The sequence below is a fragment of the Ambystoma mexicanum genome, chromosome 11, assembly GCF_040938575.1.
Source record: "Ambystoma mexicanum isolate Mex_15411 chromosome 11, UKY_AmexF1_1, whole genome shotgun sequence".
NCBI lineage: Eukaryota > Metazoa > Chordata > Amphibia > Caudata > Ambystomatidae > Ambystoma > Ambystoma mexicanum.
In genome coordinates, this window is record NC_090934.1 from 1484089953 (window position 1) to 1484109890 (window position 19938).

A 19938-nucleotide genomic window follows, 5' to 3' on the forward strand; every position below is an offset into this window, starting at 1 on the left:
ATCTTCATTTTAAAAGTTTGGCAACTTTTAGAAATCTTTGTAATAGTTTGACTTTGCCATTGCTTGCGCGTGCAGGTATTCCCAACGTGGGGACACTTCTATTCACTAGAACAACTTGTCCTACCCCTTGGAACTCTTCCTTGGACCCCAGAAGCCCTTTACCAACATTTTTCTGTCTCACAAAACTGTGTGGAAGTTTGGTGAACCTTTGGGCACAAGTCCCCATGCATCTTAGGGGTGGACTTTTAAAGTCAGTGTTGTGTCTCTGTGGGCCTGTAGTGCTGCATACTCATACTTAGCTTCCTTTGCAGGGATCTGTTATGTATTTTGCCCCACTCCAGTGGTTTTATATATGTATCTTTTATTTAGGCTTGTGTGATATTACTTGCTAGTAGTCATTTTTCATAGTGTTATTTGGCCATACATAAATACGTTTTTTTATACCTGTTTGTTTAAGTGTGTTCCTCGACTTTTCACTGTGTGTGCTCAATGTGGACCCTTACCAGGCTCACCCCTCCTGAGACTTAGCCTTGACCTCTCGCCTTGCTACCTTGAACTGGTTTAGCTACAGCTCCCAGATTTGTCCATGTTACAATGTAGGTTGGCCTTCTATATCCCTGTCCACCAAATCAGAGTATAGAAAATCAGTCCTAACATCTGCTACCATCAATGGCCAGTTAATACCACTATGGCATTGCCTGGCAAGTGCCTTTCCCATGCCTACACAAAAGCCCAAAATGGTGGCATTGCCAGTGGATGTTTATATAGATTCTGGGGACCTGAAAGCGCAATACATATTTAAAATGTTTACATTCTTTTCACTGTATAGGAAAACCAGAATCCTCTGCAAAACCGAAATTCTACTCTCTACACGTGATAAATTGAGAGGAGGCAAAACGCACTTATTTTGGGGGTTTCTTTTTTGTCTGTCTTTTCGAGGCAACATTAACAATTGTTCTAAAATGTCTTTTCAGCCTCTTTTGCCACCCTAAGTTCCGGAACAGTTACCAAGTGTAATTTTGCCGGCGATAAACAGGCCGGTGCCTCCTGGACAGACAATGTAATGGCTATGAAATCAAAAGCATGTGCTGCAGACGAGCCGCGCGGGCAAGGGGACGGCGCAGAGGACGATGAATGGGTACGAATCTTCCAGGAGGAAGACATTTGATAGCTTTTTAAAATGTATTTTAACTAATCATTAAACATAGTTTTTTGATTTCCTAAAATTAATGGCAGTGCATTGAATTAATGTGATGTAAATAGCAATAACGTTAAACTATAATAGGAGCAGTGACATTCCGAATACGTCCCTCTAATCTCTGTTACGTCTAGTCCTTTTCTTGCTCGTTCTGCTAGACCCCCAGAACCTTTTGCTGGACCTGTGGATTATATTTCTGTGTTGCTCCTGAGTGAGTATGAATCTTGCTCCCACTCACCCTTTCCTTTACTCTTTGAATGGGTGTCCTTTTATGACTCTCCATACTTTTATTTTTGGAATTCTACTTTCCTGTAATCTTTTGGGGACCTGCATTTTCCTATTGCAGCACCTTCTGTACAGTGTTGCTGGGGAGCTCGTTCGGCTCCCCTTTTATTTTCTCTTGGGTTCTTTGTGTGAACTACTGTTCCCAAGGCTAGAAGGATACTTGTTATCCTTTCTACAATCCCCATTGTGAGATCAGCACACCCCACCTTATGAGTGCTGACAAGCTACATAGTATATCCCCTTCCTCACTGCTCCTGTAACATTTCTGTTGCAGTGGCAAGCTTTACAATTATAGCTGGCGACAGTGGACGTATTCTACCAACTTTTGTGGGATTTTTACTCACAGGCTGTAAAACCATCCACGCTAATGCAAACAAGGGTCCCCATTCATCTAGAATGGTGACTTCTTTATTTTTTCGCCATTTTAGTGTGCTTTTCCCTTCTTGGTCCTTCTTTTGCTGTCCTGGGAGGGGGAGATCCTAGTTTGATTTTTGTTTTTGGCGGGAAGCCTTTGGTTAGCCCGCCGAGGCTCCAGGGTGTCTGTGAGGACAAGAAACGAGGGAGGAGTCTGAACCTCTGCAGAGCTTTGTCTTCTGATATGCCTGCTTGGAACCAATCCTAACTGGGTGGCTGGCTGTCCTAAGAGGACAACCACCCTCCAAAGTTTGGATGTAACATGTGCACTTATTGGGTGGGTTTCTTGATAAAGAAGTCGACCACTGGAACTAAATCCGATGAGGAAGAAGGTGATATAAGGCTGCTGCAGCTGATTCCAGGGACTGGAGATGCCTGCTGGCTCCTTCTTCCATGCGACCTGGGAGTCCTGAAGACCACGACTCCAACCCTTGGGCTGGTGGGACCAATCCATTTTAAGAACACCTGCATTTCGAACCATCCCAAGGTTAGCTGTGACCTTCCGAGGCTGCAAACTGGCAATATGCTGGGACCGCGAGGCTGAGTGCTGTGCAATGTCTTCCCATGAACAAATCTCATTGAAACTTCTTTTGGACCCCCAGAAGCAAGATTCCACTCTTTGAAGTCTCCTCAGACGATGACTGTTCCACATCTTGTACCTTGAAAAGGGTGCCAAATCCACAGAGCCGCGAGAAGCACAGAAGAATCCTTTGTTGGGAGCCTTGTCTGTCGACTGCTGCTGCAAGTTCCCATCCAGCGTCCTTTCTTTCAACACCAAAACCAAGAATCCGAGGGCCGGTTCCGTGCTGCTGCATCATGAAGGCTGGAACGCATCTAGGGAGCCTTCTATGAAGTACCTAAACACTTTCAACTAACTATAAAGTCTGTACTTACTTGTTGCATGAGAAATCCTCTGGAACTCTGACTTTACTGCATCCGTGCCTTATCCTGACCTGTCTACTGTTGGCCACTGGCCCACCAGTGTCCCCCTTCTGCCCCTTCGATCACTCATGTCTTAGAATATGGAAGGACTTGTATAAAGCCTCTAGCTAGAAAATGGAACAAGTGTTGCAAAATACTTACTTGCTATCTGTTAGTGCTGTAATTGGTTATCTCTGAAATAGAATAAGTTACATTGTGTTACAAAGTAAGTTCTTACTTACCTGTGAGTGCTCATCTGCCATTCTGAAAAGTATACAGCGTTATTTGCTTACCTTAGAATTGTGTTCCACTATTTTAGAAAGTAACAGTTGGTATTACTGTATTATTCCTGAAACTGAATACGTGTAACTGTGTATTTCCAATATGGTTGTACTCGCCTTGAATGGCTAACTGCCTTTCAGAAAGTCTTAGAGTTCTTGCTTCCCTTACCACTATTCTGAAAAGTAGCATTGGTTTAACTACACGTTCCTGAGATAGAATACGTGTAAGAGTTTATTACCAATAGGGCTTTACTCGCCTTGGATAGCCTACGGCCATTCTACATGTGTAATGCTGAGTTCTTACCTTTGAGTGCATACTGCCCCTCTGAAAAGTAATTCATACATTATTTCCTTCTCCTATTCTAAAAAGTAATATGGGTTTTACTGTATCAGTCCTGAAAGAAGAATACGTTACATATGTTGCAAGGTACTTATGTGTAACATTGTTGGTTTAATTATATTATCCCAGAAACTGAATAAGTAGCATCGTTTACTACCAGTAGGGTCTCCTTACCTTGAATTGCATCCTGTCATTCACTCCCCATGAATAGCACTCTGTCATTCCAAATGTGCAACGCTATGTTTCACTCACCTGGAACTGCACCCTGCCATTCAAAATGTGCAACGCTATGTTTCACTCACCTGGAACTGCATCCTGCCATTCTAAATGTGTAACGCTAGGTTTCACTCACCTGGAACTGCATACTGCCATTCGAAATGTGTAACGCTATGTTTCACTTACCATGAACTGCATCCTGCCATTCTAAATGTGCAACACTATGTTTCACTCACCATGAACTGCATCCTGCCATTCTAAATGTGCAACGCTATGTTACGCTCACCTGGAACTGCATCCTGCCATTCTAAATGTGTAACACTGTGTCACTCACCATGAACTGCATCCTGCCATTCTAAATGTGCAACGCTATGTTTCACTCCCCATGAATAGCATCCTGCCATTCTAAATGTGCAACGCTATGTTTCACTTACCATGAACTGCATCCTGCCATTCTAAATGTGCAACACTATGTTTCACTCACCATGAATAGCACTCTGACATTCTAAATGTGCAACGCTATGTTTCACTCACCTGGAACTGCATCCTGCCATTCTAAATGTCCAACGCTATGTTTCACTTACCATGAACTGCATCCTGCCATTCTAAATGTGCAACACTATGTTTCACTCACCATGAATAGCATCCTGCCATTCCAAATGTGCAACGCTATGTTTCACTCACCATGAACTGCACTCTGCCATTCTAAATGTGTAACACTAGGTTTCACTCCCCATGAATAGCACTCTGCCATTCTAAATGTGCAACACTAGGTTTCACTCACCATGAATAGCACTCTGCCATTCTAAATGTGGAACGCTATGTTTCACTCACCATGAATAGCATCCTGCCATTCCAAATGTGCAACGCTATGTTTCACTCACCATGAACTGCACTCTGCCATTCTAAATGTGCAACACTAGGTTTCAGTCACCATGAATAGCACTCTGCTATTCTAAATGTGCAACGCTATGTTTCACTCACCATGAATAGCATCCTGCCATTCCAAATGTGCAACGCTATGTTTCACTCACCTGGAACTGCATACTGCCATTCTAAATGTGCAACGCTATGTTTCACTCACCATGAACTGCATTCTGCCATTCTAAATGTGCAACGCTAGGTTTCACTCACCATGAATAGCACTCTGCCATTCTAAATGTGCAACGCTATGTTTCACTCACCATGAACTGCATCCTGCCATGCTAAATGTACAACGCTATGTTTCACTCACCTGGAACTGCATACTGCCATTCTAAATGTGCAACGCTATGTTTCACTCACCTGGAACTGCATACTGCCATTCTAAATGTGCAACGCTATGTTTCACTCCCCATGAATAGCATCCTGCCATTCTAAATGTGTAACGCTATGTTTCACTCACCTGGAACTGCATCCTGCCATTCTAAATGTGCAACGCTAAGTTTCACTCACCATGAACTGCATCCTGCCATTCTAAATGTGGAACGCTATGTTTCACTCACCATGAATAGCATCCTGCCATTCTAAATGTGCAACGCTATGTTTCACTCACCTGGAACTGCATCCTGCCATTCTAAATGTGCAATGCTAAGTTTCACTCACCATGAACTGCATCCTGCCATTCCAAATGTGCAACGCTAAGTTTCACTCACCATGAACTGCATCCTGCCATTCCAAATGTGCAACGCTAGGTTTCACTCACCATGAATAGCACTCTGCCATTCTAAATGTGCAACGCTATGTTTCACTCACCATGAACTGCATCCTGCCATTCTAAATGTGCAACGCTATGTTTCACTCACCTGGAACTGCATACTGCCATTCTAAATGTGCAACACTATGTTTCACTCCCCATGAATAGCATCCTGCCATTCTAAATGTGCAACGCTATGTTTCACTCACCTGGAACTGCATCCTGCCATTCTAAATGTCCAACGCTAAGTTTCACTCACCATGAACTGCATCCTGCCATTCCAAATGTGCAACGCTATGTTTCACTCACCATGAACTGCACTCTGCCATTCTAAATGTGTAACACTAGGTTTCACTCCCCATGAATAGCACTCTGCTATTCTAAATGTGCAACGCTATGTTTCACCCACCATGAATAGCATCCTGCCATTCCAAATGTGCAACGCTATGTTTCACTCACCATGAACTGCACTCTGCCATTCTAAATGTGTAACACTAGGTTTCACTCCCCATGAATAGCACTCTGCTATTCTAAATGTGCAACGCTATGTTTCACTCCCCATGAATAGCATCCTGCCATTCTAAATGTGCAACGCTATGTTTCACTCACCTGGAACTGCATCCTGCCATTTTAAATGTGCAACGCTAAGTTTCACTCACCATGAACTGCATCCTGCCATTCTAAATGTGCAACGCTATGTTTCACTCCCCATGAATAGCATCCTGCCATTCTAAATGTGCAACGCTATGTTTCACTCACCTGGAACTGCATTCTGCCATTCTAAATGTGCAACGCTATGTTTCACTCACCATGAACTGCACTCTGCCATTCTAAATGTGTAACACTAGTTTTCACTCCCCATGAATAGCACTCTGCCATTCTAAATGTGCAACACTAGTTTTCACTCACCATGAATAGCACTCTGCCATTCTAAATGTGCAAAACTATGTTTCACTCACCTGGAACTGCATACTGCCATTCTAAATGTGGAACGCTATGTTTCACTCACCACGAACTGCATCCTGCCATTCTAAATGTGCCACGCTATGTTTCACTTACATGGAACTGCATCCTGCCTTTCTAAGTGTGCAACTCTAAGTTTCACTCACCATGAACTGCATCCTGCCATTCTAAATGTGCAACGCTATGTTTCACTCCCCATGAATAGCATCCTGCCATTCTAAATGTGCAACACTATGTTTCACTCACCTGGAACTGCATCCTGCCATTCTAAATGTGCAACGCTAAGTTTCACTCACCATGAATTGCATCCTGCCATTCTAAATGTGCAACGCTATGTTTCACTCACCATGAACTGCACTCTGCCATTCTAAATGTGTAACACTAGTTTTCACTCCCCATGAATAGCACTTCTGCCATTCTAAATGTGCAACACTAGTTTTCACTCACCATGAATAGCACTCTGCCATTCTAAATGTGCAAAACTATGTTTCACTCACCTGGAACTGCATACTGCCATTCTAAATGTGGAACGCTATGTTTCACTCACCATGAACTGCATCCTGCCATTCTAAATGTGCAACGCTATGTTTCACTTACCTGGAACTGCATCCTGCCATTCTAAATGTGCAACGCTATGTTTCACTCACCATGAACTGCATCCTGCCATTCTAAATGTGCAACGCTATGTTTCACTCACCATGAACTGCATCCTGCCATTCTAAATGTGCAACGCTATGTTTCACTCGCCTGGAACTGCATCCTGCCATTCTAAATGTGCAACGCTATGTTTCACTCGCCTGGAACTGCATCCTGCCATTCTAAATGTGTGTGAGAGAACGGATCTCAACGACCGGTGGGGGGTGTCTGTACTTCCGCTCCCTATATGGTGGAGGAGAGGCACAGGAGACCCCAGCCAAGATTCTCTATTCGGTAGCAATGGTCGAGCAATCAAGGCCTAGCTTCTCAGGAGGTGATGCAGGCTGGTTCTTAAGTACAGTGTATCCCCAAGCCCCCACAAAGGAATATCCACACTCTGTATCGGTTAGAACACAGTCTTTATATAATCAATAGTTACGGTTATGTACATTCATCACGACAACTCACTTTGTACTCTGGCAAAATCTACAATGACAAATATTTACAATCCTAAAGTGGTACCACCCTAGATCTCATTGAAGTGCTTGAACAATACTGTACAATGTCACACAGACCAATAGAGTGAAACCAGCAATAGAGAGAAGAGAGAAAATAAGATGGTTGAGCAATAGGCAGAATACTGACCCCTACCACTAGGCACAGTTCTGTGTGGAGATCCCCCCACCTGGGCAACCTGTAAAGAAAGATATAGCACCAGCCCAGTCCATATATTGCTCTGCAAGTCTTATTTTCCTCTATAATGTTTTTACCCCCCCAATGTACCTGGTGGAGTCGACTAACGTCGAGGGACTCGCTGTTCGGCGACGGGGAATCGACGGCCCTTCTTGAATGCCTTCCCTTTCAAGCGGGAGGCACGGGGCGTCGAACGTCCGTCGACAAACGAGGCAGAACGATGTCGAAGAGGCGGCAGCTTCGTCCGAGCGGTGCTCGTCGGCGTCGGGGCGTCGGCGTCCTGCAAGGCGGAGGTGTGCGGGGCACCTCGATGACAATAGTTCTGGACCGCAAAGATTGTAGAGACGGGAGCCCAGCAAGGGCGTCGAGTCGTCCGAGTCTTTGAGGTCGTCGGGTGGCGGGAAACCCACCGGCAGGTTTCTCCTCGGCGCGTTGGTCGTCCTCGACTTTCTCCGGCAGGATAAGCGGTCGACGATGCGGTCGAGAGAGTCCTTCAATTGAATGTTCTTAGGCAATGGAGCGGACGGCTCCGGTCGTCGGCGGCACGGCGTCAAGTGGTTCCCCCGGCTGGGCAACACCACTTCGACGGGCCTCCAGCGGTTCCACAAACCTGCGAACCCTGGTCGACGGCAATGGACTTCGACGACGTCGATGTCCGGGTGCTTCACTTCGATCTCCTTGGCGGTCCCGTCTCGGGTCGACAGCCTTTCGAGGACCTGTCTTCCAGGGCGCTTCGGCGAAGATGGAGCGGTGCTCGATGGTCCCTCGGAGCACGGGAAGAGGGCGCCTTACCAGGTCCTCTCTCGGGTCAGCCCTCGACGAATTTAGACAGCCTTCGGATCGGTCGAAGCAAATGCCACAGCAAGTCTTCTTCTTCCAGCTGGACGTCGAGGATCAGCAGTTCCAGTTACTCTTGAGTGGAGACTCAGCTTCTGGACACTTCTGAACTTCTGAACCCAATGGTTGCTTCTCAACCAATGGTTCCTTCAGAACTGAACTGAACTGAACTGAACTGAACAACTTCCAGTGGTGAGAGGTCCCCAGATATACTATCCTCTCTCTCATCCACATGGCTGGCACACACACAGCAGCCAATCACACTGCAGGGCATTCATGCAGTCAGTCAGCCAATCAGGCACACGGTGCATTCAGGCCACACTCCTCCCTTCCAGACACTCACAACAAGGAATGTGGATTGGAACAAGTACCCAGCCATTCAACACTACACACTGCATTCAGGCCAGTTTCGGGCAGGGCTGTCTCGGTCTTTGTCTCACATGCCAGAAACCAGACAACCACAACAAGGAGTGTATATTGGTCACACACTCCATTCACCCAGGTCCCACCCACAGGAGGCACCCACAACATACAGACACTGGGAAGGCTCCAGCCAGTCTAGCTGGGCCTTCACCACCATACCATACATGGAACTTCCACCCAACAGCCAGTCAGGGGGAAGGGACAGAGTCAGGGCTTCCCAGGACTTTGGGAAAAACAAGACAACAGGCAATAGAAAGCAAGAGGCCACAGGGGCCATCTTGTTTCTATCAGGAATCAACTGATCCCAATGGCAGGGCCTGGGCATCCCAAAATGGAGGATACCCGGAGCACCTGTCAGATTCAGCATGGAGCTGCCACCAGCCCATACCCTGCTCTGTGGGCCACCCACAGGTGCCCAAAAACATACACTAGGGGCACAGGGTTGTACCCCTACCCATGGGTGCCATAAGGGTATCCCATGGGTCTGTTCACCAAACCAAAAGAGAGCTGCACTGCCAGGAGTCCCACACGGACTCCGGGGCAGAAAACATAACAGAACACACGGTAAAAACAGAAAAAGGACAAGGATTCAGAGGCCCTGTCCCTCAGATGCATTTCCAGCATCACAATGTGCAACGCTATGTTTCACTCACCTGGAACTGCATACTGCCATTCTGAATATGGTTGATACTTTGGTTTACTTATCATCAGTATTGTGTTGGTTTTTATAACATGGTTTCTGACTTATAATCGTACTTAACTTTTCTAAAGAATTCTCTTTACCTATGTATATGTAAAATTACCCTTTATTTGTACACTACATCGGTATATCAGTGTTTCTTTGGATCACATGTATGCTACAAGTTCTTTGTACCTCTCTACAGCCCTCTCTACCTCCTAATGTAAGCCTGTCTGCTCTGTCATTGCTACCATTATCGCAGGTGGTACAGCCTTATACTAAAGAGTTGTAGTTTCTGTATTGTCCAAGGTGTAGTTTTATAAAGTTCCTTTGGGTGCACTTTAGAAAAACTGTCCTTTAGAAAAACTGTCCTAACACTTACCCGCACACCCCAGAAAGGAAAGGGAGGGCAGTGTCAAGACTATGACGAGAAAGGGAGGGACTAGGCATAATGAAGATAAGTGGTGTCAGGACTATGATGGGGAAGAGAAGGACTAGGCGTAATGAAGCTAAGTAGTGTCAGGACTATGACGAAGAAGAGAAGGACTAGGCGTAATGAATATAAGTGGTGTCAGAACTATGACGCCGAAGAGAAGGACTAGGCGTAATGAAGATAAGTAGTGGCAGGACTATGACGAAGAAGAGAAGGACTAGGCATAATGAAGATAAGTGGTGTCAGGACTATGACGGGGAAGAAAAGGACTAGGCATAATGAAGATAAGTAGTGGCAGGACTATGACGAAGAAGAGAAGTACTAGGCGTAATGAAGGTAAGTGGTGTCAGAACTATGACGGGGAAGAGAAGGATTAGGCGTAATGAAGATAAGTAGTGGCAGGACTATGAAGGGGACGAGAAGGACTAGGCATAATGAAGATAAGTGGTGTCAGGACTATGACGGGGAAGAGAAGGACTAGGCGTAATGAAGATAAGTGGTTTCAGGACTATGACGGGGAAGAGAAGGACTAGGCGTATTGAAGATAAGTGGTTTCTGAACTATGACGGGGAAGAGAAGGATTAGGCGTAATGAAGATAAGTAGTGGCAGGACTATGACGGGGAAGAGAAGGACTAGGCATAATGAAGATAAGTGGTGTCAGGACTAAGACGAAGAAGAGAAGGACTAGGCGTAATGAAGATAAGTGGTGTCAGGACTATGACGGGGAAAAGAAGGACTAGGCGTAATGAAGATAAGTGGTTTCAGGACTATGACGGGGAAGAGAAGGACTAGGCGTAACAAAGATAAGTAGCGGCAGGACTATGACGAAGAAGAGAAGGACTAGGCGTAATGAAGATAAGTGGTGTCAGGACTATGACGAAGAAGAGAAGGACTACGCGTAATGAAGATAAGTGGTGTCAGGACTATGACGAGGAAGAGAAGGACTAGGCGTAATGAAGATAAGTGGTTTCAGGACTATGACGGGGAAGAGAAGGACTAGGCGTAATGAAGATAAGTGGTTTCAGGACTATGACGGGGAAGAGAAGGACTAGGCGTAATGAAGATAAGTGGTGTCAGGACTGACGAGGAAGAGAAGGACTAGGTGTAATGAAGGTAAGTGCTAAGTATTGATATGATATTGCATTTATAATGCGCCTATACTCAAGGTATTCAAGGCGCAACAAGGCAAGGGAGGGGAACAAAGGGAGGACGATCCTACTAGGCCAGGTATCATTCAGATCGCGCAAGTGCGTGGGAGGGGGGTTGGGACAGTTCAGTACAAGGCAAAGATGGTAACACTAAGTAAGTAGCGGCCAGCAGGTGGCAAGTGCATGGGTAAGTGCAGACATCAGGTGTCATGGGCTGGGAGGGGGACTGTAGGGATACAGAAAACAGTCTCCAAGAGCGGGGGTTGCCAGGTCGGCATTGCAGGTGTGAGACGCTGGTGGGGGAGGGACTTGGTCCCGAGATCAGAGGGTGTCCAGGTAGCCAGCGCAAGTTACAGTTACAGCTAGGAGCTCAGCAGAGGAGAGGTGGAGAAAAGGCAGAAGCAAAGAGAAAGGTTTTGAGGTGCTTCTGGAACCGGAGATGGTTCTCCTCAAGTTTAAGGGAGGCTGTTCCAGATGTGGGCCCAAGAACATTGGGCCCACATCCTCTCTTCCCCATCCCTATCGATATTCATGAAGTGTACCAAATGCCACCAATCGTCTCGCTGACCCAAGAATGAAAGAAATGCAACCACACATATTGCGACCCAGTGAACCGTTCTTTACCAAGAGAAGCAGAAAGGGCCCCTCGCGGAATAGCAACCTGAAAGATAACTCGGGGAGAGGTCTGATCAGCATGACACAGGAGTTGGAGCCTGTAGTGTTGCGTGAACGTACTGGGAGTATCCCGGTGGAGACCCTGCATTTCTCAAAATGCATGCGCCCTTGGCCTCAGTTCAGCCAGTGGCACACGTCTAGTTGACATGCCCAGAACACCTTTGGGATGGGCCCAATCCATTATGGAATAAGCAAGCATGGTGGGTTCCTTGGGCCAGCAACGCATGGAAAGAGAGAGCACATTGTGATCCTGCTAAGCTTCACAGAAAAGGACCAAAAAGGCTGGTGGTTATAAAAACGGGGTCCGTCCAGGTAGGTGAAGAGTACAGATCAAACATATAGAGAAAAGCAGAGCTGCCCACCCCTGAACCCCTCTGCCTAAACTGGGGGGAAGGGAACCAAGATTAATCTCTGATGAAATATGAAACGTGGAGACCAACTTGGCCAAAATACTGGGTCATTTAGAGAGTGATCACTTTGGGCAGGTTGGGAGGAGTGTAGAAAGGAGTTCCCAACTCGCTGATCCTCCTGCTGAAAGTTATTGCAACCAGAAGATGGTTTTTGAGGGTCAAATACTCAAAATCTGTCAGAAGGGGTTCAAAAGGCACACCCTGAAGATCCTTGAGTACTACTAAGGGAAATGCCCATGGTGAAGTCACTGGGGTAGAAAAGGAGAACCTCCACAGGAACCTGAAAATGATGCCATGGCCTTGATTGGACCCCACGCAGGCACCCATGAAGCCTGGATAGCATCGCACATAGCAAGTAATGGGCCAGAACAATGGTATGGTGTGGTAATGCTTAATTGTAAAGCGCCTATACACAAGACAAGTGTTTGAAGGCGCTTGAGGTGGGAGGGGGGAACAGGGGAATAAAACAACAGTCAGTCAGAGCCCTTGAGTTTCTGAACGATAACCAGTCTGCCCCGGCAGAGCAAGTGCATAGAGTACAATTAACAGTCGAGAAAACAACAAATCGGTCTGACGACGATTCTGAAGTTTTCCCAAGAGCATAGAGGCGCCACCACGCAGGAGGGGAGACAGGAGACAGGGGAGACAGGAAGGATAGATCTTCAAGGCATGGTACGTTCAGATTGTGCAAGTGCACAGACGGTTGGGGAGAGGGAAGGGGAGAAGGACAAGTGCTGGCGGTGGGTTAAAACCCCCTGGCAAAAAACTAGGCAATGTCAGGGGAACTGCAATCCAGAAGAAAGATTGAGTTGCTGCTGCACTAAGTTAAAAGCTCATCAATGTTGGGAATCAGAGCAATAGTTGGAAGCCATGCTTCCTCCTCTGTGAACCTCTGACAGACATGCGAGAGCTTGAAGTTGGACCTGAGGCAATTAAGTTGGTCCCTGGAAAACTGAAGAGGAGCGTGCTTGCACTGAAGCCTGCCTGGGTTTGTGTAATCTCCTACGAGGTTGGAAATACCTTACTGATGGACCCTGCCAGAGTGTTTGCGATTCTCCCCTGATTTGATAAGCCTACAGTGATAGCCAGATCCCCTGTTTGCATGATCCCTTGGAGGGGTCGATCAGAGCCCACTGGTGATTTGTGCAGGCAACTGCTGTCGTATTGTTGGTTTCGACTGCTGTGCCCGATGGTCTCCAGCTACCTTAAGTTTGGAAATCTGTAGAGATTCCTGGTGAGGGCAGTACTGTTGCCTGCTTGTGCCTCAATGAGAATTCTTCCCGGTTCCTGGTGCTTGCACCGTTGATAACAACGTTGAAGGGGTGGGTTTGAGAAGGAACCCCTTAAAAGGTTCACAGGACATAATCCCCACTGTAGTGCAGAGCTGAGAATGAGACGGTCCTTTTGTATTCCATTGAACTGTGCACTCACTGGCTCTACATATTTCCTAGTCTGGACATAGATGGAGATTTGACCATGGGGTGACAGAGAATGATAATGCCAATAGACCTTGGATCCTCAACTACCTCCAGGCTGCGGTGCTCCACAACTGGCAAAGAGGAGCACTCCTTCATGATACACCTGCTTTTCTTCATCCTGAACTGGGCTCTGATGTACTGGGACAACTTGAGAAGGGACTGGCTGAGATTTCCTGACATTCAGGAGAAAGGCATGTGATGTTTAGAAGCCTTGAGCTCTAGAAGCACCACTGTCTAGGCTCACAGGCCCAGGTTGCCCACGTAGGATAGATGATCATTGTGAAGTCTCCACAGCAAGGATACTAGGACATCAAGGGTACCAGAACCTGGTACAAAAGGACATTGAACTGTAAATGCGGGGTCTTACTCATGTCTTTCTGGTCCGATGCCCTGTTTGGGGAAATTCAAAGTGTGTGCCTAAGGCCCAGTGGTGCAAGCCCAGCCTCCTTAGCTGTGGGGTTCTCCTTCTTGAATGTGAAATTTGAGATGTCTGTTCACTTCCTTTACATTCTTTAAATCCAGTACCAGTCTGTAACCTTCAGTGGTCTTTGGGTCCAAACATTGTTAATAACTGCCCTGCCCTGTATGTCGTCATTTTGCCGACAGGAAATTCATTCAGAGTATTTCAGGTATTGCAGGCCAGTTACCCTGCTGTGTGAGTGACAGCTAGGCTGTGCATGAATGGGAGAAACTGGCTTAAAAGGTGAGGCTTCCTGGACTGAAGACAGTCGACCATTGGGAAGAACAACCCAACTAAGAAATCGTGAACAAAGCTTGCTGCATCCTCTTGGACCGTTGAACTGCCTGGTGAAGCCCTGCTGCTGTGCTAAAACTCCTTTTTCTGATCAACAAGAGAAGCTCTGGAAAGGGACGACTTCTTCCCGTGGGTTAGTGGGACCAACTAACCCCGAGACGAACTTTGCTGGAAGACCTTCCCCGACTGGCTGAACCGAGAGCCAGGGGGTCGAGAAATCTGTAGTCAAATGCAGCACCTGTAAGCTAGCCAAAAGCTCCAGGAGTCTCCACAGGACCCTTCAGAAGCAGGACGACCCAAGCTTGAGTCAACTCGCCAGAGTGCAGGACTCAAGGAGTGAAGGAAGCCCAACCGGTGTTCACGATCCGCGGTGGTGCTGTTTACCGAGCGCTGAACTGCGATGTGCCGCTGATCTGAAAAGAGCCCATAGCTGCCACCGACCATCAAATTGCTGCCGCAGGAGTCCCCAGACGTCCTCCCTCTTGTCCCCACGACTAAGGCCCAGGAACACAGGATCGGCATTACTGCAATCAGGCAGGAGCCAGATGGACCCTCTTCTTCTAACCAAAGGCACTGTTCTGACTTTGGGGTACTTACCTCATTGTCTGTAGCTTGCTCTTCTCAGTTGAGACTTGCATTAGCAGCTTTTCTAGAGTTGATCTCAGCTGTAACTTTCACAAGTGTAACAGCTTGTGACCCTACAGTGATTCGTCTTCAACAAACTCTCAAACTTTGTGCAAGACTTATCTAAGAAGTGCCTCCGCTCCATAGACTTTGCTGCAATTGACTTTTGCTGTCCTGGCTCCTGGATACTTACTGTGCCTCATAGGTCGAGCATTGTTTTTTTTAAAATTAATTTAAAGTGCATATTGGTTAATTAAAACCTTATACACTAACAAAAACAATTACATCAATAGCAAGGAGCATACATTAATTGCGTGCATTGGTTTTAAACTAATATTGCTGGGAAAGGTTTGTATCTTGACTTTATTGGAAGATTTAAAGTGCTCACATGCTCTGAGAACCTGTTAACCCTTTTCCTTCTCTAACTTTTCCTTTCTGCCAACCTCAGAATCTACCAAAGTGTACTAGTGGTATATAAATGCCATTTCTGTCCTAGATAGTTAAGTCACCTCGGGGTGTAGGAGTGTGTATGAAGCATCTCTAAAGAGCATCTACTTGCTTTGTGTTGATTCTGGGAAAGTATTTTGATTGTTGCACATTGCCCTTTTAAAAGAATGCTTATTTAAAAATAACCATTAAACAAATAATTATTTTAACTAAAAACCTTGAGTGTAAGTGCTATTTGGACACTTGTATTGGTGGATTTCATTGCTGCAGCTCTACAGCTCACATACATTTACCCCTCTTGAGATAAGCCTGGCTGCTCAGTCACACCACCAACTTGTGTAGTACAGGCCTATCCCAAAAGGTGGGTTACCTAATACCAAGAGGACAAGGGTTGTGCAGTCTCCCACAGGGTTGGTTATTTATTTATTTATATAGCGCACCCCACCCTGAGGTATCTGAGCGCATTACATATGGTTACAGTATTCGTTGCATACAGTACAGAAATAGATGAAAAGCTTTACAGATGCACACAACTAGCTGGAGAAAGAGACATTGAAAGTGCCTCCTGAGAGAGGAGCCAAGCTTGGACGTTTCTCCTGAAACAGCCATAGGACGGTTCAGCTCTTAATGCTACCGGCAGGGAGTTCCATGATGTCGCTGCCAGGACAGGGAGGCTGCTACCCCCTGCTTTTACTGACTTAATTCTAGGAACCTTAAGGCAGTGTAATTGTGTCGACCTAGTAGGTCTGTCAGACAGGTTTCTTGTGAATTTGCAGGTCAGATATTTGGGAGCTGTGTTAGAGAGACATTTGTGAGTGAGTTCAAGGGTTTTAAATGCAATTCTGTATTTCACTGATAGCCTGTGAGCATTACGTCTTGTTGCAGAAATTTGATGGTGTTGTGGATATTAAGCACATTTCTTAGCGTGTTTTTCTTTAAGTATTTGTAACTTTTTTAGGTTTCATTTGTTTGTTCCTAGATAAAGGGCATTACAATAACCTAATTTCGATAGTATAAGTGCCCTTGCCAAGGACATGCAGCTTCCTGTGACAAGAAGGGTCTGCAAGCGTTAATTAGTTTGCAGGTATAAGCTGTGACAGATGCTGACAGAGGTCAGTGAGGAGTCGAGATATATTCCAAGTGTTTTTACTTCCTTGTATTTATATTAATGCCAGCAATGTTGAGTACTTTGAACTGGCTATCAAGTTTGTTTAGTCTAGCCAGGGATCCAATGAGAAGTAGTTCCATCTTATCATTAAGACAGCGGCTGTGTGTGGCCATCCATTCTTGTATGATTAAGTAAATCTGGTTAAGCATGTTTGTGTCAGTGTCGTAGTCCCTAGTGATGGGGATGAGGATTTAGGTGTCATTTGCATAGTTTGTATAGGTCACACCTAAATAGTCACGTCTGTCGAAAAGGGGCTTCGTAAAGATATTATACAGTGTTGGGGATACGTAGAAACCCTGTGCTACTCCGCAGGTGACCGGGTCAGGCTCTGCCGATGCGGTCGATGCAAATACCCTTATGGATCTGTTGTCCAAGAAGAATTGTATCCATGTGGTGGCTTTAGGTGAAAAATTGGTTACTACATCAATTCTTGCGTAACAGACTGTGCTGGCGTCAGCGGGTTGGCTGCAGATGGTGGTATATCGTGTGCTTATGCAAGAGTCCAGGCAATACGATAGCCCCAGTCCTCGCATCCCTGGCGTTGATTCCTCTTCCCCGGGGGATGAAGGTTCACCTGCTTCTGTCCCCAGTCCTCGCACCCCTGGCGTGGATTCCTCTTCCCCCACGGGATGAAGGTTCACCTGCTTCTGTCCCCAGTCTTTGCATCCCTGGCATGGATTCCTCTTCCCCCACGGGATGAAGGTTCACCTGCTTCTGTCCCCAGTCCTCGCACCCCTGGTGTGGATTCCTCTTCCCCCACGGGATGAAGGTTCACCTGCTTCTGTCCCCATTCCTCGCACCCCTGGCGTGGATTCCTCTTCCCCACTGGATGAAGGTTCACCTGCTGCTGTCCCCAGTCCTCGCACCCCGGGCGTGGATTCCTCTTCCCCACGGGATGAAGGTTCACCTGCTTCTGTCCCCAGTCCTCGCACCCCTGGCGTGGATTCCTCTTCCCCACTGGATGAAGGTTCACCTGCTTCTGTCCCCAGTCCTCGCATCCCTGGCATGGATTCCTCTTCCACACGGGATGAAGGTTCACCTGCTTCTGTCCCCAGTCCTCGCATCCCTGGCGTGGATTCCTCTTCCCCACGGGATGAAGATTCACCTGCTTCTGTTCCCAGTCCTCGCATCCCTGGCGTGGATTCCTCTTCCACACGGGATGAAGGTTCACCTGCTTCTGTCCCCAGTCCTCGCATCCCTGGCGTATATTCCCCTTCCCTGGTGTGGATTCCTCTTCCCCGAGGGATGAAGGTTCACCTGCTTCTGTCCCCAGTCCTCACACCCCTGGCGTGGATTCCTCTTCCCTGGGGGATGAAGGTTCACCTGCTTCTGTCCCCAGTCCTCGCATCCCTGGCGTGGATTCCTCTTCCCAGGGGGATGAAGGTTCACCTGCTTCTGTCCCCAGTCCTCGCATCCCTGGCGTTTATTCCCCTTCCCTGGCGTGGATTCCTCCACCCCGGGGATGAAGGTTCACCTGCTTCTGTCCCCAGTCCTTGCATCCCTGGTGTGGATTCCCCTTCCCTGGTGTGGATTCCACTTCCCCGGAGGATGAAGGTTCACCTGCTTCTGTCCCCACTCCTTGCATCCCTGGCGTGGATTCCTCTTCCCCGGGGGATGAAGGTTCACCTGCTTCTGTCCCCAGTCCTTGCATCCCTGGCGTGGATTCCTCTTCCCCGGGGGATGAAGGTTCACCTGCTTCTGTCCCCAGTCCTTGCATCCCTGGTGTGGATTCCTCTTCCCCGGGGGATGAAGGTTCACCTGCTTCTGTCCCCAGTCCTCGCACCCCTGGCGTGGATTCCTCTTCCCCGGGGGATGAAGGTTCACCTGCTTCTGTCCCCAGTCCTTGCATCCCTGGTGTGGATTCCCCTTCCTTGGTGTGGATTCCTCTTCCCCGGGGGATGAAGGTTCACCTGCTTCTGTCCCCAGTCCTCGCACCCCTGGCGTGGATTCCTCTTCCCCGGGGGATGAAGGTTCACCTATTTCTGTCCCCAGTCCTTGCATCCCTGGCGTGGATTCCTCTTCCCCGGGGGATGAAGGTTCACCTGCTTCTGTCCCCAGTCCTTGCACCCCTGGCGTGGATTCCTCTTCCCCACGGGATGAAGGTTCACCTGCTTCTGTCCCCAGTCCTCGCACCCCGGGCATGGATTCCTCTTCCCCACGGGATGAAGGTTCACCTGCTTCTGTCCCCAGTCCTTGCACCCCTGGCGTGGATTCCTCTTCCCCACTGGATGAAGGTTCACCTGCTTCTGTCCCCAGTCCTCACATCCCTGGCATGGATTCCTCTTCCACACGGGATGAAGGTTCACCTGCTTCTGTCCCCAGTCCTCGCATCCCTGGCGTGGAGTCCTCTTCCCCACGGGATGAAGATTCACCTGCTTCTGTCCCCAGTCCTCGCACCCCTGGCGTGGATTCCTCTTCCCCGGGGGATGAAGGTTCACCTGCTTCTGTCCCCAGTCCTCGCACCCCTGGCGTAGATTCCTCTTCCCCGGGGGATGAAGGTTCACCTATTTCTGTCCCCAGTCCTTGCATCCCTGGCGTGGATTCCTCTTCCCCGGGGGATGAAGGTTAACCTGCTTCTGTCCCCAGTCCTTGCACCCCTGGCGTAGATTCCTCTTCCCCACGGGATGAAGGTTCACCTGCTTCTGTCCCCAGTCCTCGCATCCCTGGCGTGGATTCCTCTTCCCCACGGGATGAAGATTCACCTGCTTCTGTTCCCAGTCCTCGCATCCCTGGCGTAGATTCCCCTTCCCTGGTGTGGATTCCTCTTCCCCGAGGGATGAAGGTTCACCTGCTTCTGTCCCCAGTCCTCACACCCCTGGCGTGGATTCCTCTTCCCTGGGGGATGAAGGTTCACCTGCTTCTGTCCCCAGTCCTCGCATCCCTGGCGTGGATTCCTCTTCCCAGGGGGATGAAGGTTCACCTGCTTCTGTCCCCAGTCCTCGCATCCCTGGCGTTTATTCCCCTTCCCTGGTGTGGATTCCTCCACCCCGGGGGATGAAGGTTAACCTGCTTCTGTCCCCAGTCCTTGCACCCCTGGCGTAGATTCCTCTTCCCCACGGGATGAAGGTTCACCTGCTTCTGTCCCCAGTCCTCGCATCCCTGGCGTGGATTCCTCTTCCACACGGGATGAAGGTTCACCTGCTTCTGTCCCCAGTCCTCGCATCCCTGGCGTAGATTCCCCTTCCCTGGTGTGGATTCCTCTTCCCCGAGGGATGAAGGTTCACCTGCTTCTGTCCCCA

At 48.0% G+C, this 19938-nt stretch overlaps 1 protein-coding gene across 1 annotated transcript in view; it reads left to right on the plus strand.

The window, feature by feature from the left end:
• The window catches only part of ARPIN (actin related protein 2/3 complex inhibitor), a 132949-nt gene that overhangs the window by 55829 nt on the left and 57182 nt on the right, over positions 1 to 19938 (plus strand). Inside the window, exon 5 of the mRNA XM_069625219.1 lies at positions 975 to 1138. Within this exon, the coding sequence (XP_069481320.1) occupies positions 975 to 1138 (164 nt within the window). The remainder of the gene's footprint in view (positions 1 to 974; positions 1139 to 19938) is intronic.